We start from the raw sequence: 23,028 nt of genomic DNA, 5'->3' as shown, positions 1-23,028 counted from the left end.
TATTTGTCTAAAACTTTATTCAAAGTTATTCACCTCACTGTTGATAAGGTGTACAGTTAATGCTCTGACAATTTCACCAGGCTTTTGCCCATTGCCGGCAATGGACTTTGAGAAACCCATTTCCTGACACCCAAAAATTAAATTAACTCTTTTCAAAACATACCAAACTCCCAATGCTTGTGAAAGTCTTACATGCACCATTTTCCCATTAATCTTTAAATGTGAACTTACATTATTAATCTACATCAGTAGATGTTAAAATGAAGTCATTTTAACAAATTATGACTGTACAAATCAAAATACCACTAGTTAATATTAGACAAGAGTATTTTACAAACACTACATTACATATTACCTTGCAATCTGAAACATTACAGTTCATATTTGTGTAAGTTTATCTGAGATAACTGAAACTTCACAGAATTTAACAGCAAATAAAGTTTAAAAAATTGAGTTCTGTACATTAGTTCCAACTATCTCTATGTTACAATCTATAAGGCTCATGTCATATTCAGCACCAAGAAGATCTACAAAACGATCTAACCAGTCTTCTTATTCATCCTATGTGATAGTTTTTGTTGGTTTTTTAAGGTGAAAGTCTAAAAAAATGCTTTATAAATCCTACTTCCAGAACTTGAAATGGAATACTCTTTTTGGCTGGTCATACTATATAAAAACGTGGGTTGCAGTTTTTTGTTTTTTTTGTTTTTTTCATTGAAAAGATACCCAAAAAAGAAAAAAAAAAAAAAAAAAGGAATACTTACACCATGAATTTAGGCTGTCAGTCTTTAAGTTGAATTCATAACACTGAAGCATCAGAAGTAACCTAATAATGCCCTGCCTCATCCTTCCATCTTGTTTTAAAAGTTTTAAAGGCAGCCAGAAAGATGTTTTACTTATTCTTCAAAATAAGGTGCAAAGAAGGATCCCAACACTTCCTCATACACAGCTCCACCGACATCTCAGTGTTGTTCAGCATAATCCACCTTGAGCCAACGATCCAGAAGCAGACCCAGAGGTACAGCCACAGCTCCCAGTGCAGCACGCTGTCTGTGCCAAACGTCCACTCAACGCTAGCATCTCTCTGTTCACAGAGGTCATTGCAATAACTCATCCCTGCTGGCCTGGATTTAAAGCAACATTCCGGTTTCCAGAACCAGTGCCATATCATCCCAACTCTTCTCCCTCTTCAGGATTTATAAATTATAGAAAAAGAGCAGGTTTGTCTTGCCATTTTTAAACAGGGTTTGTGCATATCACATTTTAAGACCATACGCCCTGAACTAGAAACTTTTTTCAAAAACCACAGGTGCTTTCAGTAAGCTAGTTTGTTCAAAGTACAAAATTCTTACGTGTTTAAAAAAATTAAAATCGGAGACCAGTACCTCTGCTTTCTTCGCCCAAAGCGCACAATTCGTCATACCACATTTAAAAACTAAGCTTCATGCATACAAATGGCCAGAGAGGTATGAAGTTTACAGAGCCCTTAAACATCATTCCGGTACATTAAGCATTGGCTAGACCACGACAGGAAGCATGTTAGCAAATTGAGCAAAGAGACTTTCCCAAGAACACGATAGTTTTCCAGGCTCCATGTCAGTCACATAAAAAGTTACATAACATGTAATCCTTTAAAATTGTCCCCAGACATCCCATTCCCAGAACTGTTCCCATACATACCCCCCACCCGAACCCACACTGACTTAAGTCTTCCACTTCACACAATTATCTCAATGCTCCCCGTTACTAATGACAGCCGCTTCGGGTTCTGCCGCTGTTGCAGGGAGCCTTGGCACTTTCTTAGCAGGACTTGGAATGTGCTAAAATTGAAGGAAAAAGAGTTGTTGACTCCTTGGGGTTTTTTTAGAGATAGAGTGCTAATTAAAATTCTCATTAAAGAAAAACCTGAGAAAGGACAACTTTGGAGAGGTTGATGCTAAACACATATCCTATAGAACCTTTCAGGGAAGGAACTAAATAGCAATTCTTTACCTAATGGTGAAGTAATACACAAATACTCAGAGCGAGGGAGAGAAGACCACCGAGACCTTCCATACACAGTATTCTACTTGCTACTCTTGCGTTGCCAACTCTCACTCTAGCGCCACGACTTGCTACCTAATTTGTGTAAGAGCAAGAAGCGAGCCTATGCATTCATCAAGTTTGTGATGAGCAGATAAAATAAACAACTTCAAGGTCATAAAGTCCTTAGTTTAAAGCGTGGCCTTGACTTGGCAAATCATCTAACTTCTTGCAGCTTCATCTGTAGAATGGGGATAGCATCATTTACTCAAGATGGATTTTGTAAGGACTAAATCAGAAAATGTAAATAGGGGCGCCTGGATGGCTTAAGTCGGTTAAGCATCTGACTCTTGATTTTGGCTCGGGTCGTGATCTCACAGTTCGTGAGTTCGAGCCCGACATCGGGCACTGCGTTGACAACACAGAGCCTGCTTAGGATTCTCTGTCTCCCTCTCTCTGTACCTCCCTGGTCTCTCTCTTGCTCTTAAAAACAAATAAACATTAAAAAAATAAAATGTAAATGAAGTTCCTAGCATATGATAGGAATTCAAATCATTGCTATTATTGTTGCTGCTTGACAATTTATAGAGATTTGACAATGGCCTGAAGAGACGACGGGGGCTCCTCTCTCACCAAGACATTACCACAAAATGAGCCTTCTCTCTACATCAGTTTTCCTTTAAATGTTGGTATTCTTAATAAAACCTAGTATTTACTATCCATTTTCAAACTGCTAATAATTTGAGTGCAAAGCACTTCATACAGTAGAAAATGGCACAGCTGGAATCCAACACCAGAGCCCTAGCTCTGAATTACTCTGCTTTCTCGACATTCCTTTAGGTGGCTCAGTCTCGGGTCCCCCGGAGATGTGGGGATGGAAATTTCTTATGCTGTCAAAGGCAGAGAACAAGCACGACGAGCTTTACCCACCTCAGTGGCTGTACTTGAATGCACAAGTCCCACTCCTTCCCCCAGGGTGTCGTCACTGGGAGAGGGGCGCCGGGCATAGGTCCTCCTGTGCTTCTCATCCACTCTGACCAAGTACCATGTTCCTTCAAAGAGTGAATCTACTGAACTCTGGGGAATATAGTTGACTAAAGGAAAGGAAGAGAATATGAAACGTTAGTTATGATATACAATTCACCTGGTAATAAAACTAGAGATAAAAAGTTGCATATTTCCCCACAATTTTTACTGATACCAGATTAGTATCGAATAAAGCCTAGATATCCTTATCTTACACGTAACATGTTTCATATTATTAGAGCCCTCCAATAGGCTTTTGGGTATAAATGTTTAAACACAATTTGGTATTTTTACCCAAGTGATGAGTGTCCTCTCTGAGCTTCATGTTTTCAGCAAAGACATCTGGTGCCACACAAGTTCTTGAGTCAAGTCTTGATTTAAGATCACATAAACTTGCTGTTATTTTATCAAGAGCAGACCCTAAAACAGTAAACACCAAAATTAAAAGACAAAAGTAGCATGCCCCAAAGCCTGAACAAAATGCTACCAAATGGAAAAACAACTTTTTGTTCCTTGTAGAACTACCTGATATTGTTTAATTGAAAGATATGATAGTATTTGTTTGGTGCAGCCTTCCTATGACATTTGTTTGGTATCAGACAATAGACAAGTCGGGAAATCAGTGGGATCTGAAACTGTAAGTAACTTGTCTATGGTCAATACATGATCCAGTCTTAGAGTAATGCCAAGTCTTCCACCAGTTTTTCTCCATGTTTTGCTCCTTCCTACTCAGGGAAGGGACAAAAGTTTCTCAAAATATAAGCCAAAAACTAGAAACCTATAAAAATCAAATATCTTAGTATAAAACCAAACCAAAAAGAAACGGTTTGCTATTACTCGTATGATCAGACTCAAAAGTTGCCTGTAGTAAACAGATATGCATCCCTTTCCCTACCTATATCCCCTGGTTATAAATGCTTTAAAACTGAGACAAAGGATAAAAATAGTTACTTGCTGAAGAAGGAAAAGCCAAACACTATGCCATAATAAGATTTTTTTTTTTTTTTTTTTAATGGGGCCTCTGGGTGGCTCAGTCGGTTGAGCATCCGACTTCAGGTCAGGTCATGATCTTGAGGTTTGTGAGTTCGAGACCCACATCGGGCTGTCTGCTGTCAGTACGGAGCCGGCTTCTGATCCTCTATCCCCCTCTCTCTCTGCACCTCCCCCCTTGAGCTCTCTCTCTCAAAAATAAATAAAACCTCTAAAAATATATATTTTTTAAAACTGTTGGGGAGGAGGAAGTATAGTGCAGTGCTGTGTTCTTTCTTTCTTTTTCTTTATTTTTAGATTGAGAGAGAGAGAGAGAGAGAGAGAACACTCGTGATCAGGGGAGGGCAGAGGGAGAGAGACAGAACCCTAAGCAGGCTACAGGCTCAGTGCTGAGTACAGAGCCCAACATGGGGCTCGATCTCACAGACTATGAGATCATGACCTGAGCTGAAATCAAGAGATGGTCATTCAACTGACTGAGCCCCTAGGCACCCCGCCATAATAAGATTTTTTAAGCTCATTATATATTTTTTCTGACTCAGATGAGAGGGAAAAAGATCTCCCAACTCAGACATAATCCTGCCATTTATTTACCCAGTTAAGGCAGATCATTCAAGAGTAAAACTCTGGCGACGTTGAAAGAAGTGATGAAGATTCAAATGTAATTATCTGCGGGACAGATTCAAGCGCTCACTTGGGAAGCCCGCTGAATGGACCCTGGTACGGCAGCTTCTCGATACACACTTGTTGGGAGTGTTGGCATTTACCTGGTGTGGCATCTTGCGTAACTTTAAGGGAATACATGGTGGCAGCCAGGCCAGAACCGTAAGAGAACACACCGATCCTCTTTCCTGCCAGCTGCTGAGGCGTGTACCTGCGCAGAGGGAAGAAATGTCATGAAAAAGTCCCACTGGTCTAAAACTACAAGGTGTGGGAAGACTGAGTTGGGAGTCAAAATTCAGCCTGTAGCCGCAGGAAGCCAACCTAGCGCTTTACAACAAGCACACTGGAAACAAGACTATTCGCCTCTTTGGGAATGATGGGGCTTTATGAAAGTCATCATGTCATAAAATGAGTTACTCTGCCAACCAGGGATTTACAGTTCAACTGCGGGTCAAGAGTAAGAAGACCACGAGAACAGCAGCCAGGAAAGCCAGTATGAAACGGAGTACCCAGGAGTAACTGCAGCCTCGTCCCATTTCTCTTTGGGTCAATGGACAGTAGGTAGAGAGCCTAGCAATAAAAGGTCATCCTGTGACCTGCCCATAACATGCCTGCCAGCGGCTTCAGTCTTCGAAATTGAACATCCCCAAATGAGAGGAGTGAAGCAGCCGAAATGGGTACTTACTGTGCCAGAACAGAAGCAAGGGAGCCATACACTGATGATGTGTACATATTTCCATTCTGATTTGACACAAGCAAAGATGCCTTTGTTTTCTGATTAAAGAGTTCAGAACTAGCCTTCATAAATGCCTTTTCCACATCTCTATCAAAGTAGGTATCTTCTAATTTAACATCCCTGAAAGATTAAGAAAAAAGACCATCTTACAATGCTCAAAGACTACATTTTTATTATACTAGTGGACGTAACTAATATTCTAATCGGTGTGTATGATTTAGTTTCCTTATTTATTAAAAGCCAAGTAGCAACATGCTAATGGTTATGGAAGATGTAACAGTTGCACACATACAGTCTTTTTGGTTGAAGTTTTTTATAATCATGTTAAGACAACTTAATTCTAGTGGGTTTATAAACTCACTAAAGCTTCGTTGCCACCAAGCTGAATACACTACTCTTTCAAGTCCATAATAATGTCTATTTAGTTAGAAAAGTCACGATATTACAGGAGCCAGGTCTTAAAAAGTTGAGTAGAATTTTATTAGACGTAGAAGGGCCACAGGCAAGAAGGAACAGGCATGGCATTCTAGGGAGCCCCAAGAGTGGGGAAAATGTGGAAGGAGTAGGAAAGGCGACTTTGATAGCGGCAGCGTGTGAGATGGGATGGGGCACAGGGACTTGAGAGGCAGGGAAAAGATTTCAGAGGCTGTAGTAGTAAATATGAGCACTCATCAGGCGATATTATTATGGTGACAACAGGAACAGATCTAAAAGGAGGAAATCAGAAAATATGAGAGATAACTAAAGAATTCCTGTAGGTAAGCCACCACCTGTCTGGGACTCCGTTTCTTCACTAATGACATAGATGGGTTAGACTAGATGACTTTTAAGATCCTTTTGACTCTAAAATTTTCATGTCTATAAAAATAATGATACTCTCACACAGAAGGAAAAAAATCATAACAACTCCTCTTACCCAAAGGCTTCCAGGCCACTATAGGTACTGTTTTTATCTCTGTTCTGGTCATTAAGGAAGTCATTCAGCAACATCCGAGCTAGAGATTTCTGAACCAGCTTACAGTAGGGTGAGTGGAAGATCATGAAACCAAAATCATTCAAGGTAAAATCTCTATCATTTCCCTCTGAAAGAGAAACGCAAAGAAATTATGAAATTCATTTAAACCACTATCTTTGGAAGGCTGATTTTAGAACAAGGCTACGATGTTCTTATATCTTTAAAAAGCAACCAAAAATATACTGTATAATGAAATAATCTCTAATGGCTTAAAATGCAGATCAAAAAGACATCCAGAGATAGAACAATATCCACTACCACATCACTGTTTCCATACTTAAGAGTCTGTAATTAATTTAGTGGGTTGGGGCCAGCTTTTTCTGTTTTGTTTTTTTTTTTTAACCTTAGAGTATTTTTTTAATGAAACACAAAACAGTAGCAAATAGCAAACTGTGTAACTTGTGGCATGGATAAGTAATTTCATGATATTTTTGTTTCCATTTAGCAAGCATAGACAAAGTAGAATGTACTTCTCACTACGGATCCTAATAAAAAGCTAGAAAATCACTGTATTGTTAAATACTGTTAAACAGTATGACATTTTACACAATGCAAGAATGCTTCTTCTCCAGGACCACCATGAATCTTACTATGTTATTCAATCTTACTATGTTATTCAATTTTTAACCCTCTCTCACAACCTCTATAAAGCAAAGTTAGTTTATGGAAAAAGCCTGATTTATATGATACTGTGTGTTTTAATAGCACTAATTCAAATACTGTACTGCTGAGTATATCTCAAGAAATTTTTTTAGGATTAAAGATAGAGATTAATGAGGACACTGAAAAAGCAAGTATGAATTCACAGGTCAAATGCAAACAACCTATGGGGCGGAGGGAGTCACTTCAGCAATTTATTTTCATTAGAGTTTGCTCTGGATCACAGTTGCAAACTAAAGCCTTATAAAAGTACCTCTGTCAAAAGATGAACAAAATTCAAGTTTTTTTTATTTTGAGAGAGAGAGAGAGAGAGAGAGACAGACAGACAGACAGACAGACAGCACAAGCAGGGGAGGGGCAGAGAGAATCCTAGGTAGGTCATAGAGGGAGGGAGAGAATCCCAGGCAGGCTCTGTACTGTAAGCTCAGAGCCCAACACAAGGCTCGAACTCATGAACCGTGAGATCCTGACCTGAGCTGAAATCAAGAGTCGGACACTTAATTGCCTGAGCCACCTAGGTGCCCCCAAGTCACTTTCTTTAACCCTAGTTTTAATTTTTTACTGAGGATAAATCTAAGTATTTTTGCATAGACATACCTCATTTCCAAAGCTTACCTGTTTTCCGAAATTACACATTCCCAAAAACTATGGGAAAATGCAATCTGGTAGGTGAGGAAGAAATGGTTAAAGGACACTCCTACAAAGCAACATCTCACTAAAGATACTTAGTATATCGCACTGCCCTCAACAGATACCAAAACCAAGGAGAATGGATGAAACCCACCTTTCTGCCACTGCGCACGGATCTTTTTGCGGTAGACAGCATAGCAGCGGTCTAATGCACCGAGGTAGCACTGTATGGAGAGTTTTCCATCTACTATAGGATATTCAGAAAGCATATCGGGCTTGTAAAAGTCATAGGCGTGTTGCATATGTGTCCCACGAAGTCCTATTAGAACAAAAAAGGAAGATGATATGTATTTCTGCTTCTGGATGTTTGTATGTTAGTAAGCATATCCCATTATATGGGGACTTTCCTTAATAATCTACTCTTGCCACTTGCAGTATAAGAAATCACAAGGTGAGACCAACATGTAATTGAAATGAAACAACAGTATCCATGGATAGGCCTAAGACTTCTTTCACTGCAACATTTTACACAAGCTTCATATGTCTAAATGGGACATCACAATTGCTCTACTGAACTGAAAACAAATTAAACTTGTCACTAATGAGTGACTATGGGCCAGTTGCTCTTTTTGGTTGTTACTTAAACCCATCTTACTTCTCTGTAAAATGAGAATGATGTTACTTACCTCATAAAATCGCTGTAAAGACTAAACACAGTAACACAAATAAAGCACTGAGCAGGCAGTACCCGCATTTAATGAACACTCAGTAAATACCGGCTTCTGTTTCTGTTTTCAACTTTCTTGGCACACTTTGCTAATAAAAAAAGAAATGCTCTCTCAAACACTCACCTCGCTCAAAAATTAAGGGAGCATTTGGCCCAATGAGGAGAGCAACAGCTCCAACTCCCCCTGTAGGTCTAGCATTTCCTGTGGCATAGACAGCGATATCTCCTGCAACCACCAGGGCATACCGTCCTGAAAAATATTTTTGTTAATATATAAGAAGGTGATCACCACTATAAATATCACACATATAAACTGAAGTCTTCTATTTTTCTAGAATGTGCTTTCCTCATCTTTGGCAAAGAAAAAAATATTCCAAATTTTTATAATTTTGTCCTACATGATAAAGATAACAAGTTTATAATTCAGATAAGTTGAAAGAGCTATATTTCTGAGCATATTCAAACAAGCGTAACTGGCAAGATTGCACATGGCATTAATTAAAAGGTCGTTTGGGCCTATGCATCCTCAAGGAGAGTTTCTTTGGAATAACAGGTAACATATAACATGTAACATACCATCCCAAGAGCTGGACTCAATCCAGTTAACAGCATTAAAGACAGCAGCTGTGCCTCCATAGCATGCATTAGTTGTATCTATTCCTTCTATATCTGTGTTCCCAGACTCCTCAAACAGCTGCATCAAATTAGTCTTCACGGACTTCGACTTGTCGATGATTGTCTCCGTTCCAACTTCTAAACGCCCAATGCAATCATACGAAAGGCTATTTCTCTCCATAAGATTCTGAACCACAGTCATGCAAAGAGAGTTGATATCTTCTCTATCGGTGCAGAAGCCCATTCTGGCCTGGCCCAAGCCAATAGTATACTTTCCAGCATCTACACCATCATACTTTTCCAACTCTGCTTGATCAACATATTGAGAAGGAAAATAGATCTCAAGGGCAACAATTCCCACATCTTTTGGCCAGCAGGCTTCTGCATTCAAAGGAAGTGACCCAGGCATGGTGAAAGAGCTTGAGAAAGAAAAACAGAAAAAAAATGTTGTTTTAGGTTATAAATTCCAGATTGTCAAGTTCAAACTTAAGACATCAACATTAAAAGTTCAACTATCACCCAAAATGTTAATTTAGGTTCTAAGTTTAGTATATTTTACTTAGGGCAGCCAAGTTTATTATTATTATTATTATTATTATTATTATTATTATTATTTTAATTAAAGTATAGCTGACACACAATGTTACATTGGTTTCAGGTGTACAACATAGAGATTCGACAACTCCATGCAATATGCTCTGCTCACAAGTGTAGCTACCATCTGTCACCACACAATGCTATTACAATACCACGGACTATATTAGGGGCAATTTTAATACGTGAAAGTAGTCATTGTAGTATGAATGGAATACTATTATTTAAAATTACTGTCTTTTACAAAGATTTGCACCTGATTTAAAACTAGACCTTTTCAGGGGTGCCTGGCTGGCTCAGTTGATGGAACGTGCGACTCTTGATCTCGGAGTCATGAGTTTGAGCCCCATGCTGGGCACAGAGATTACTTAAAATAAAATCTTTAAAAAGCAAAAACAAACAAAACCCTGGACCTCTTTAGATTTAAGAAATGATTATTAAAGGTAAAGAAAACTCAAATAAGATCCTTCTGTTGTAAAGAACTATAAGATAAAATACAATGACAATTAGTAATATGGTCCACAAATCAGAATTCAAGTACCTAATCCATTCCTGGCCACCCAAAAACGTTTAAATAAGTCAGTCAGTCACTCATCATAGATATATGGATTATTCACAGCTATTGACTTTAAGGGACTTTAAAAATTGTTAAATCAGGCGCGCCTGGGTGGCTCAGTCAGTTAAGCCTCTGAATCTTGATTTCGGCTCAGGTCATGGTTTCACAGTTCATGAATTCGAGCCCTGCACTGGGCTCTGCGCTGCCAGTGTGGAGCCTGCCCGGGATTCTCTCTGCCCCTCCCTGCCTCTAAATAAATAAACAAACAGACAAACAAACTTAAAAAAAAGCCATACTATAGAAGTCCACCAAATCAATCCGTACAAGGCCCTTGTTATTATAAAGAACCCCACTCCCTCACCCAGAACCCATATGATTAAAATTTTAAGCAAAAATAAGTTCCAGGACCCATCACAGGGTGATATGCCAATATCCTATACTTTCTACAGCCAGTATATAGGCAACAAATGATCACAAGGTATCACTTAGCTTCTAAATCAGGGAGAAAAAAAAAACTGATTCAAATTTGAAAACTGGTAATCCATATATTACTTATGTGGCATCTAGATAACACCTCTTAAAACCACCCCTTCTTGGGGCACCTAGGTGGCTCAGTCGGTTAAGCGGCCAACTTCGGCTCAGGTCACAATCTCGCGGTCCGTGGGTTCGAGCCCCACGTCGGGCTCTGTGCTGACAGCTCAGAGCCTGGAGCCTGTTTCCGATTCTGTGTCTTCCTCTCTCTGACCCTCCCCCGTTCATGCTGTCTCTCTCTGTCTCAAAAATACATAAACGTTAAAAAAAATTTTTTTTTTAAACCACCCCTTCTTTTTTTTAAAAGGGCACTATAGAAAACTGTTGCCACACTATACATACTTTCAGTAGTGCCTAGATTTATTTACTAACAGTAAAATAAATGTGCTAGCCACTCAGCACCATTGCTACGTGCCTGTCTACGGGCAAGTCACATGACCTACCAGAGTCTCAATTTTTTTAAGAGATTGTATTCATTAAGAGAAGTTATTCTAAATTATTTCTCACAGGGGAGAATTTAATAGAGGGAAACGGTTTCAAATTTGTTGGCTGGGCTAGAGGAGCAAAAAAAAGGGGAAGGTGGTTATTCAAATCCCCAGAGCTCACACTCCTGCTGAAGCCGCTGGGGCTGTCAGCACTAGCACCTCTGCTACTGAGCTAGAGCCAAGATACCCCTCCCATCCCAACCCTTCCTGCCACCACCACTGACAACAACAAGACCGCCCCTTCTTCCCACCTTCCAATCTCTCTTGAGTACTTCCATGGGCTGTCTACCCAGAACCCAGCCGGCACAGGAGTCAGAGGAATATAGTCGTCAGGCTTTGAAGAATGGCACAGCCTGTTAGTTTTAGAGAAAGAACCTTTTCTTTGTTTAAACTTCCACAACCTGGGGAGCCGGGGTGGCTCTCAGTCAGTTGAGCATCCAACTCTTGATTTCAGCTCAGGTCATGATCTCGCGATTGGTGGGTTCGAGTCCTGCACCAGGCTCTGTGCTGACAGCATGGAGCTTGCTTGGGATTCTCCATCTCCCTCCTTCTCTGCCCCTCCCCCGCTCTCTCTCAAAATAAATAAACTTAAAAAAGATAAACTTCTACAACTCAATTTCCTTTTTAGGCATCACACAATTGGAAGGTGCTATTTAGGTGACAGAATTTCAGGTTTTCGTTGACCTAAAGGTCTTAGCTTATGAGAGTTACCTGGGTCCTACTGGTTCACCAACCTTCTACAGCATTGACCAACTCACTACTTTGACTCCTAAACGTGAAAATAAGATCCTGTATTTATGTCATTTGTCCCCTGCCACTCTGCAAACTGGTATATTATCAGGTATAACGAATTACAAACTACGGCCATAGTGAGTTGTTAATTATGGAAATCTTGACAGAATATCTAAAACAGAGAGGTTATCCTTAAATCATGTAATAATCTACTCTGAGCCCATAAGCCATCAAGTCATGAGTATATTAAAACTTAAAAAATAAGCCCCTAGAGATATAATCACAAAATCTAAGTTAAAGGTCTTAAGGGTGGGGCGCCTAGGGGGCTCCGTCAGTTATGTGTCAGACTCTTGATTTCAGCTCAGGTCATGATCACACAGTTGTGGGATCAAGCCCCCCACGTCAGGCTCTGCACTGACAGCACAGAGCCTGTTTGGGATTTTCCCCGCCCCTCCTCCGCTCATGCTTACTCTCTCTAAAAATAAACAAACATTAAAAAAAAAAAAGGTCTTAAGGGATATCATTGAATCTTCCTTCTAAATACAAGAATCTTATGTATATGTTTTTTTATTCACCTAAACAATGACAACATGTTATATGCCGAACATTTGGGACCAGTTTCATAGGAGATAACCCTTGCCCTTTCAAATAAATATTCACCACCTTGTGTGTAAGATACAAACACATAATACTAAACAAGTGAAACAGCAGAGACAGTCAGATTATGTTATGGAGAACTACCCTACCCAACCCAACCTGGTGGCGGGGCAAGAGTGGGGAGAGAGGCTTCTTGGTTACTGGTGCTGACTTGAGTCTTAGGAATAAGTAAGGAGTAATCAGTAAAGCTCTACAGAAGCAAATGGTGGTAGAAGATTTTCAACAGGGTGAACAGCATACATAAAGGCACAGAGCAAAGAACTATGAAAAGTTTTACTAATCTACTAAGTGAAATGTGAGGCCCAGGGAGTAGATCAGACAAGTAATAGGTCAGTAGAACTAGGTCAGGGTCAGGTCATAACAGTTCTGCTATGCTAATGGTAAGGAGCTTCGACTTCATCATAAAGACATTAAGGTGCCATCAAGGTTTTAAACAGGAGTGACCTGGGTCATATTAGTGTTCGGATCAGTGTTTTTCCAACTCTGGAAATCAATTTAGTGGGTGGCAAACAACATTTTTGAAAATGTAATAGTAAAGAACAGAAAATATCAGATTGCACGGCACACAGTAAATTTAAGAATTTTTTCATGAAAATTATGTTTCAATTATTCACACATACCCTGGATTGCAATATAAAGTATATTTCTTACTGAGGGTCATGGTCAAAAAAGTTTGAGAGTCAACATTTTGCACAATCACTGGTGCTGTGTAGAGAACAGATGTGAGTTAGGGAGCAGATACAGCAGTCCAGAGAAGACAGGTCATGAACCAGAGCAATTACTACATGATGGGTGAAGAAGGAACAGCTTCAAAAGATATGGAAGCAAAAAACTAGCAGAAATTGTGATTGACTAGAAGTTAAGAAGGAAGTGTTTAGGATGGCTCCCAGATTTCTATCCTCAACCGTCATGACTAGACAGAAATTCTGTCAAATTGGCTACATTAACAGAGAGTCATCTGTTTTCTTCTTCTATTCTTTCCCCTCTTCCTTGGAAACCTAGCAGTTTATGATCATCTAAACTGCGTTACACTGAAGTTGAAATAAAGACATAATGGAACTAAAATGTCACTAGGCAGATTCTCAGTTTATAGTAAAATAACATGAAGTCCTCTGCATAATCCACAGAAAAGAGTTCTATAACTAGTGTTTAAAAACAAAGACCAGTCCACATCCCTAGAAGAGGAACCCCTCCTACATGCTATCCTCGAAGTCACCAGGGGCAGGAGGATCACCCACCTTCCCAGCCTTTCCCACAAGCTGACACTTTAGGTTCTTTACAACTCTCCAAACTGCTCTAAACATCCTGAGGACACTGTGATTTCCCTTGCCTGGCCCAACAGCTTGCAACGCTTTTGGAAAGAAAATGGACAAATATATACAATCTTCTGAAGGTATAAACCAGTTTATAAGAAGCCATAATGCAAGGCTTTGATCCCAGAATTAATCCATATTTACCATAATCTGACCAGCTCTGATCAGTTCTTATATTACGGTACTTAAGAAATAAGGTATAACTCTGTTATTCTTAAACCTCCGAGGGGTTAACTAAGTACCTTGTTTCATTTGGGGTAAAAAATGTAGCTTAACTAACCCACTCACATCAGGTTGAAAGTCAATCATGACCCTAATCTTGGTATGGAAAAAGTTTTACAGTATCTGACTCAATCAATATTGCTCATTGTTTGAGGGGTTTTGATGGCCAAGATGTTTATTATATTCCCAATAAAAAGCCATCTAATTTGAAATATTTAGCATTTGGTTGAAATTAAGGGAGAGTAAGATTAAGTAGGAAAAGAATAGAAAATTAATACAAGGAAGTAATTGCTTCCATGGCATTTCAAACAACAAAAAATATGGTATAGCTTCTGAACTGTAATCTTTACTTTTAACTATCCTATTAAGCATATGCTCTTGTGTTGTCCTCTCAATGCTCTCTGAAGCAGGCCAAAAATAAATTATAAAAAGGAAAAGAAAAAAGCCAGCTAAAGATCTCAGATTTTCACATTATGGTGTTAACTCCATACAGAATGGGTTAATTCACTATTCTAAATACCACAAAAAAACTCTAAATAGAATATAGTTTAAAAATCTGACAGTTTAGGGATGACTGGGTAGCTCAGATGGTTAACCATCTGACTCATGATGTCAGCTTGGGTCATGGTCTCACAGTTGAGGGATCGAACCCCACATCAGGCTCTGTCGGGTCTGCACTGAGCATGGAGCCTACCTGGGATTCTCTCTCCCCTCTCTCTCAGCCCCTCCCTCACTCGCACCTCTCTGTCTCTCTCAAAATAAATGAACTTAAAAAAAGATCTGTGGGGCGCCTGGGTGGCGCAGTCGGTTAAGCGTCCGACTTCAGCCAGGTCACGATCTCGCGGTCTGTGAGTTCGAGCCCCGCGTCGGGCTCTGGGCTGATGGCTCGGAGCCTGGAGCCTGTTTCCGATTCTGTGTCTCCCTCTCTCTCTGCCCCTCGCCCGTTCATGCTCTGTCTCTCTCTGTCCCAAAAATAAATAAACGTTGAAAAAAAAATTAAAAAAAAAAAAAAAAAAAGATCTGACAGTTAAAAAATCCCCTTCAAATATTTTTAACCTTTTGCCCATAAAAAGGTACTTCGTTATTTTTCAGAGCACTGTATGTGCAATTAAAAAATATGTAAGTGGGATAATGGGGATTCTATTCTGCATTTATAATAAAATACAGAAATTTTCTTTCAAAATTTTAAAAAGGAGAGAAAAGGCACACTTTTTTTAAAAAATCAGTTTCTAGATTTTAAACATCAGTCTGACAATCACAAAATTGAATGGTCTCCCAAGGCACTACAGCATTAACTCGTGTTTAAAGATAAGGTATAACTCTGTAATGGATTTTAAGAATGTGTGGGGCACACAAATGGTTATTAGCCCTGGGATGAAAATTAAATCTCCCCCTTCCGTTGGAGAGGAACACTTTCCTTCGGCAGCATGACAGGATGCCATACCTGTGTGAGGGATAAAGGACTGTAGTCTCCAGGTCTGTCACTCTGGTTCCTCCTTCAGGCGCTAGGAATTTCAAATAAGAACTTCTTTTAAAGTCATAAACCACCACAGGAATTCAAATAATGACTCCAATTCCAAGTGTGTTCAAATAAGCATTTCCTTGCCCAATCACATGCCATAGAACAAATTTGACTTTGCTTGGAAAAATGGTACTTAAAGCTTATTAAACATTTCCACCTTATTTCATTAGTGCTTATAATGGTAGGTTCGGTCCCGGTAATGACCTGACATACGAAGTTCGTATTACCGATTCAGGTTTTAAATCAAGTGTGATGCTGGGAGAGTTGTCAGTTGTCTTTACTAACTTTGCATTATTAAGAATGGAAGGAAAGAAATATCAATAAGTTGTACAGGACTAGCAAGCTCTGGAGTAATGAGATCGATACATTCAAGAGCTTGCTCTACACTTTTAAGAGTTGGTGGCTTTAGTGATTTGTGCCTCTTTGAGCTTCAATTTCCTCTTCTATAAAATGGAGTGAAGGGACTCCTGGGTGGCTCGGTCAATTAAATGATCGACTCTTTGATTTGGGGTCAGGTCATAACTGCACAGGTTCATCAGATTGAGCCACATATCCGCTCAGCACTGGGGCTCAGTGCAGACAGTGTGGAGCCTGCTTGGGATTCTCTCTCTCCCTCTCTGCCCCTACCCTGCTCATGTTCATTCTCTTGTGCTCTCTTTGTCTCAAAATTAATAAATAAGCTTAAAAAATGTTTTGTAATATCGAGCACCAACTCATCATTATCCTAGTTCTTAGAATTTTTCAAATGAAATATGTATCTTTCTAGCAAGACCTAATTACCTTCCTGTATTTAATCTTGTGCTCCTAGTTTTCAACAGGTCCGCCCTCACCCTTCCCAACTTTTTAAAAAGTAATTTTCCCTATAGTGCTTGTGTTAAAAAGATAAGCATGCAGTATCAAGACAAACGAGCATTAAGCTTTATCATCATTTAAATTATGTGGAAATGCAATAGGAAGGTGACACTGGAGCACTTTCTTCAGGCCATCTGTTCTGAAGGAGTATTGCTCGAGACAATAGTTCCTATATTAACGAAAACACAATTACCTTTTCTCTCTATGTAATTATTGGCAAACTTAGCGTCTGCCCTTGACTGATTAACCAGAGACCGCATTCAGTAGTCCCAATTATTTTTAGTAAATAATTTAGTAAAGATTTATTTCTCTTACATGATTACATTTAAGAGCTCCTCCCAGATTTAGTTCCTTTTATTTCATTAAGTTTAACCCCCCCACCCCAAATAAATAAACCCTGATAAGACTACTACATTCCAAAAAATCTCTTTGGGGCACCTGGGTGGCTCAATTGGTTAAGCATCCAACTTTGGCTCAGGTCATGATCTCACAGTTCAGTACGTGAGTTTGAGAACCACATCGGGCTCTCTCCTGTCAGTGCAGAGCTCACTCCAGATCCTCTCCTCCCTCTCTCCCTGCCCCTCCCCTGCTCATGCTCTCTCAAAAATAAAAAACATTAAAAAAAAAAAAAAACTTTTCAAAAGATCTCTTTGATTACAGAATTATACATACACTTTGAGAAATAACCTGCATTTTGTTCTTTGCTATTTCAATTTGCTTTTGTAACTTGCAAATTAAGCAGACCACAGGGACTAGTCCTCACTGGTGAGGGGAAAACATGATTCCCCTTCCATGTTGAGACTATTTAAATAACTTAGTAATATTTCTTCTTGAAACCATGTAGGCATATGTATTTGACACTATTTTCCCAAGGAAATTTCTCCTGAACTTCCAATATTCCCTCTTTCAATTTTGATTATTTAAATTCGGGGGGGGGGGGTGGTGGGGGGAGACAGGCAGAGAGAAGAGGAGGGGAGGAGGAGAAAGGGGAGCAAGAGAAAGAGAGGAGAGGGAAGAGAAGAGGGGAAAGAAAAGGAGACAGAGAAAAGGGCATTAGAGCAAAGAAAGAAACACAAGAGAAAAGATTCACAGAGGACTGCTGTGCTACTTAAGCTCCCAGGAGAAGAAGAGGCCAGGAGACCAGGAAAGGAAATGGAGGGTGTAAATGCCACTTTGGGGAATGACCCATTAGAAAGGGATTTCCTGGGGCGCCTGGGTGGCGCAGTCGGTTAAGCGTCCGACTTCAGCCAGGTCACGATCTCGCGGTCCATGAGTTCGAGCCCCGCATCAGGCTCTGGGCTGATGGCTCAGAGCCTGGAGCCTGTTTCCGATTCTGTGTCTCCCTCTCTCTCTGCCCCTCCCCCGTTCATGCTCTGTCTCTCTCTGTCCCAAAAATAAATAAATGTTGAAAAAAAAAATTAAAAAAAAAAAAAAAAAAAAGAAAGGGATTTCCTTTCTCTTCTGCAACTGCTAGAAGGGTTCTCTATCCTGACTGAAACAGCAAGGCCAAAGTCTCCAGCTGACCATCAGCTTATTTCTAACAGAAGGTCCCTTCAGGGCAAATCATGGAGCAGCATGGGTCAGGATAATAAGCAGTTAATAAACCGCAAGCGGCTGGGCACTGTTACCACAAAGCCTGTTTGGAGCCTCCAGAGGCCCAATATAGGCACTTCTAGTTTGGCAAAGATTAAAACTGAAAACTGCTGAGACTGCCAGGGCCAACCAGGTTCATGCAGTGATGCTTTCTCCTGGGGTTTATTCAGAGTTCTGAATTCCATCTTTGGCATCCCTCTACAGCCTTGATTCAAACAAGTAGTCAGAAAAGTTCACCCAGCACACAGTTTGGTCCATGATAAATGGTAAGCAGTTGCCTGCTGATCTTTTTCGCTATAAAAGGAGAGAAATCCAGGACACCCTTTCTCATGAGAAAGAGCTGGCCATCTTTCCCCCTTAGGAGCAAGCAAGCAAAACTACGGTGAAGGCTTTGGCAACGCCTGTACACTCTGGTCTAGTTCTCTAAGTAAAAAACAGACATTCCTGCCTCTCCCCAGAGTTACTGGTCTGCTTATAAATTCTACTCCTATTTCAAGGCCCTGTTCTAAGCTGCCTCTTCCAGCAAGGTTTCCTAGAGTTTTCTCATCAGGGTCCCGCACTTCTACAGCAAGTATGCGATTCACTCAAAGTCTTCATATTCTACTCTCAATGGAAAACTAGTTATTGACAGTCTTCTTATCCATACTAGATTCCTAGGCTCCTAATGGGAGAGGGGGTGTATTTTGATTCTTTTGAAATCCCTTTGAGACCTTGGAGTAAAGGGCATTCTACTGCCAGTTTTTGAGGAGCTAAATTTGGAGTTATCACAATTAGAGGACAAATCGTTTAGATTCAAGTACACAGAGCAGCCCTCATTAGTCAGTTCCTTTTGCTATCGCTTTGTAAATGAGCTGCAGCCCCAAATAGTGCCTAGAAGGTGTTTCAGAAGAGTGGCTTTCTACTGAAAGATGTAAGGAGTCTGTTGGTCTTAGCAACATTCCCGTATGTATACATCCCCAGGCACACACCCTGCCAAGATGAAGACTGAGCTCCTCTACTCTATCTACACTCGATTGACAGACAGCAACTGATCATCACATGCCAAGTGTCAGAATGAACAGATTATTAAGAATTGAGTCCTACCACCCTCTCATTAGATTGGGTAACATGTTTTCAAACCTTCTGAATCTATACCACCATCTTGAGAAACGTAAAAATATCACACCCTTCTATTTGGTTTGTTAGTAACCCAACATAAAATTATAAGACTCTGTTCCTTTCTACATGAAACTAAATATAGATTCTGAATATATAGCCAATCAAATTCCTCGAACCAGAACCTCAACTGCATCTCCTTTCAGCTCCACTGCTTTATGGGTTTAAATAATTTTAGGGTACCCAGGAAACACACATTACATCAATGTCAGGGTTTTGAACTTCCTTCCAGAAAGCTAGCTAAAATCTCAATTCAATCAAAAAATCTTAGTCATTCCTACAGTTAAGAATAACAATGTATTCCATTTGCAACTATGTGGATGGAACTAGAGGGTATTATGTTATGGTAAGTGAAATTAGAGAAAGACACATATCATATGACTTCACTCATAAGAGGAATTTGAGATACAAAACAGATGACCATAAGGGAAAGGAAGCAAAAATAATATAAAAACAAGGAGGCAGACAAAACATAGAGACTCTTAAATACAGAGAACAAACTGAGGGATGCTGGAGGGGTTGTGGGTGGGGGGATGGGCTAAATGGGTGAGGGGCATTAAGGAAGACATTTGTTGGGATGAGCACTGGGTGTTATACACAGGGGATGAATCACTGGAATCTACTCCTGAAATCATTATTGTACTATATGCTAACTAACTTGGATGTAAATTAAAAATAAATAAAATAAAAAAGAATAACAAGGTATAAAAGCACTCTAGATAAATACTTAAAGAAAACAAAATGAAAAGCAAGGCCCAGAAACTACCAGTAGAAGATGTGGCCTCTTATGGCCTCAAACATAATATCCCATAATTTCTCCCCATTGGAAACACCTTTCTGAGAACTGGGGTTCCTGACTAAACTAGAACTGAATAAAGGATAAACCTACACATTTAGGAGAAAGAGACTTGCAAAGGTTAAACACTAAGGAAATAAAGTCTTTCTCCTCTTCCATAAAATATGCTATCCCTACCCTCCTCACCCCCACAAAAATAACTGAAATTTTAAAAACAAAGTTTTGATCAAAGAAAGAACACAAACGGCTTAGACGTCTCAAGATGCAAAGAACCATTTGGCACAGATCCATGTTAAGGACTTCCAATCCGCCTTCTAACAGAATCTGTACAATGAAAGCCCAAGCTCCATCGCAGAAGGAAAAACCTGTTAACTATATGAGCACTTCCATTTGTCTTAATTTTGTCACGTATCCTGCCACTGTTTTTCATAGTTCATCCGTGCAATCGAGCAAATGTTACTTAGCAGCAGCCAGAACATTTCCTTCTACTGCAGCTGGATGACAAGAGCATCAGGAGCAGGGAAGACATGCCCCAGAGGTGAGCCTCGGAAAAAAAGCCTGTGATGGCCAAGGCCATAGGGCAAACATGACAAACAGAGACAATCTCATTATCTGTTGTCCAAATCCCTCCTCCAGGGTAGGTGAGAGTAATCTTTTTCTCCACCACTGGTCAAAGCAGGACGCACGTTTTTCAAAGACACCATATACTTGGCTTTGAAATGTCCCTGTCTTAATCCAAAATCCACTGTGTGTGAAGGCCCTGTGGGTGCCTGCCCATTACATCACCGTATCAGGTCGGGCTGGCCCCGAAGCTATTAGCAGGAGGGAGGTACGGGATTTCAGAACACCAAGGAAACCTTTTTTTTTTTTTTTTTTAATATGGGCATAAAAAATATGGAGGCGGGAAGGTGGGAGGCGGAATCTGTGATCTCTGAAGCAAGCTGCCTGAAGCAGTCAAGAGCCCAAGTATTCCTCCAGGCTAAATCACGGTTGTGATGCTTTCTTGCACCTGAGCCAGGGAACAAAAGTTATGCCCACTTGCCAGCAACTCTCTATATGTGGCTGCAGGAGGACACACCCACTTGCCAACCAACAAGCCTCCATCTAATTATAATCTTCCCCATCCTTCGGCGTCCACCCTTAACCCAAAGCTCCAGGAACGTCCTGGCAGCCCAGCTCATCGTCCCCTCCTGATGCGCCTCCCTGCCCCCAAATCCCCTCCCGGCGATCACAGCCACTTCCCCGGCACCTCCAGCACCTGGCTATGTCATTCAGAACCCTAGCCCTCAACGCCCCTTCGCCTTCTCCCTTTTGCGACTCCTCAGCCCCTCGTCAGACCTAGAGCGGTGAGAGCCCCAGGGCCCCTGGCAGGGGAGGACCCTCACGGCCCTGCTCGCGGCGCCCCTTCCTCTGGGCCGGGTCCATACCTCCTCCCCACCCGAACCAAGCAGGACCTCCTACGGGCCTAGTCAAGGACACCGCCTCGGCTCGGCCCTCACCTCGCCCGCCCGCCCGTCCGCAGCGCCGCAGCAACTTAGCTCTCTTCCGCGCGGGGTACTCACCCAAACGTGACCTCCGGGTGGTGGTCGTGGAAAGGGAGCGAGCCACGAAAGGGCAGTACGCGGGGCCTCCCCTCCACCACCAGCTTTATAGCCGCCGACCCACCCGACTCCGGCAAGGCCGGCAGTCGGTGGGAGGCTGGACAGTGGTTCCAGCAGCCAATCGTGGCCCACAGAGTAGCCCGGCAGCGCCCGCCCCCCAGCCCGGCTTCTACCAATCCGAAGAAAACTAGAGGCGGGATCTTGCTAGGGTTTTCCCTCGTGGCTGGAAGGGCGGGGGAAGGGGCGGGGATAAAGTTGGAGGGCCGAGGAAGTGGGGTGAGAGAGTGACGTGGGGTGGCCCGAGAGCCGGCCTGCCAATTACAGAGCGGCGAGAGACAGCGAGAGCCAACAGGAACGGAGTGAGAGGTTCTCCGACCAATGGGAGTTTAGTGAGAGGAGACGGGAGCCAATGAGGTCTCCGCGTCCCACCACTGGGGAGAGATGGTCAAGTGTGGGAGGCAAGTTGGTCCCCACTTGGGACTCTGTCAGGTTGCCTAGCAACAGATCTGGGTTTCACCTGTAAGATTTCTGAAATACTTATTTTGAATTCAATCTTAACGTTTTCTAGTTTCCAGAGAAGCCAAGCACGCCTACGTTACAAGTTGGAACAGGATATCACTCAGAATTTGTAAATGTGTAAATATTCTAAACACCCGATTTGTAAGTACCTAATACCTCTATTCAACACTACCTTGACTTAATTTTAAGAGACTGCTATTGGTACAATTCTTCCTAAGGAAACTGGAAAAAAGTTTGGGGTTAGACACCAGTGAGGACACCAGTGACTTCCTGGCCTGAGCAAGGAAGTTGATCACAATTGTAGGAGTTTTGGTAGCCCACGCACTCTGAGGAAAGGAGCTCCATCTGACCCCACTGTACCTTCTGAGCTTGATATGTGGTAGATGCCAAATAAAAGGTTGTTGAAAGAAGGAAGGGCCCCATAATTTCCGGTGTAGCGAATCTATGGGATATAAACTACCTAACTTCCCCAGAAAAGAGAAAGGAGCAAGAGAGGAACAAGCTGGAGGAAATCGCCGGGAACACCATTTGGGAGAATCCAAAGGAGGATAATTATGGCCTTAAATTAGACTCTGCCCCATCTCCTCCTCAGACTGAGAATCCGTAAACTTTGCTTTGGTGGGGGACCCTGAGAGTTGTTTGTATCCCTCCCCCTCTGTTTCGTTGAGACCCAGGAATGCTGCTAACAAGTGGTCATTGATGATTCTGTGCATTGCACAACTACTGTTATATGAAATTTATTATCCACTATAGATATTAACCTAGTAAGAGACATTCTCAACAGCGAAGTGGCAAAATATACTGGCAATGGAACCA

The 23,028-nt window shown here is 41.2% G+C and overlaps 1 protein-coding gene across 2 annotated transcripts; it reads right to left on the bottom strand.

Moving 5' to 3' along the window:
* Positions 1 to 21,813, bottom strand: HMGCS1 (3-hydroxy-3-methylglutaryl-CoA synthase 1). 2 transcript variants are annotated; one of them, XM_006928026.5, is made up of 11 exons: positions 21,655 to 21,812; positions 15,619 to 15,679; positions 9,046 to 9,503; positions 8,594 to 8,719; positions 7,897 to 8,061; positions 6,354 to 6,519; positions 5,387 to 5,557; positions 4,806 to 4,912; positions 3,343 to 3,468; positions 2,953 to 3,116; positions 1 to 1,820 (listed from the first exon to the last, which is right to left on the bottom strand). In XM_006928026.5, the coding sequence occupies exons 3-11, from the start codon at positions 9,491 to 9,493 to the stop codon at positions 1,731 to 1,733; spliced, it is 1,563 nt and encodes a 520-aa protein (XP_006928088.1). In that variant the 5' UTR covers positions 9,494 to 9,503; positions 15,619 to 15,679; positions 21,655 to 21,812; the 3' UTR covers positions 1 to 1,730. The 2 variants fall into 2 exon arrangements, with proteins under 2 accessions (XP_006928088.1, XP_003981479.1); XM_003981430.6 differs by lacking the exon at positions 15,619 to 15,679 and having other exon boundaries at positions 21,655 to 21,813.
* Between the last annotated feature and the right edge of the window lie 1,215 nt (positions 21,814 to 23,028).

This window comes from Felis catus, chromosome A1 (assembly GCF_018350175.1).
Source record: "Felis catus isolate Fca126 chromosome A1, F.catus_Fca126_mat1.0, whole genome shotgun sequence".
NCBI lineage: Eukaryota > Metazoa > Chordata > Mammalia > Carnivora > Felidae > Felis > Felis catus.
Note: the sequence above shows the minus strand (reverse complement) of the source record. Positions and strands in the feature narration are given on the sequence as shown.

Coding starts and splice junctions, on each gene's coding strand:
- HMGCS1 (XM_003981430.6), bottom strand. CDS start 9,493: ATGCCTGGGTCACTTCCTTTGAATGCAGAAGCCTGCTGGCCAAAAGAT. Junction 4,913..5,386: donor CTTGCTTCTGTTCTGGCACA/GTAAGTACCCAT, acceptor CCCTCTGCGCAG/GTACACGCCTCAGCAGCTGG. Junction 1,821..2,952: donor ATTCAAGTACAGCCACTGAG/GTGGGTAAAGCT, acceptor CTTCAATTTTAG/CACATTCCAAGTCCTGCTAA.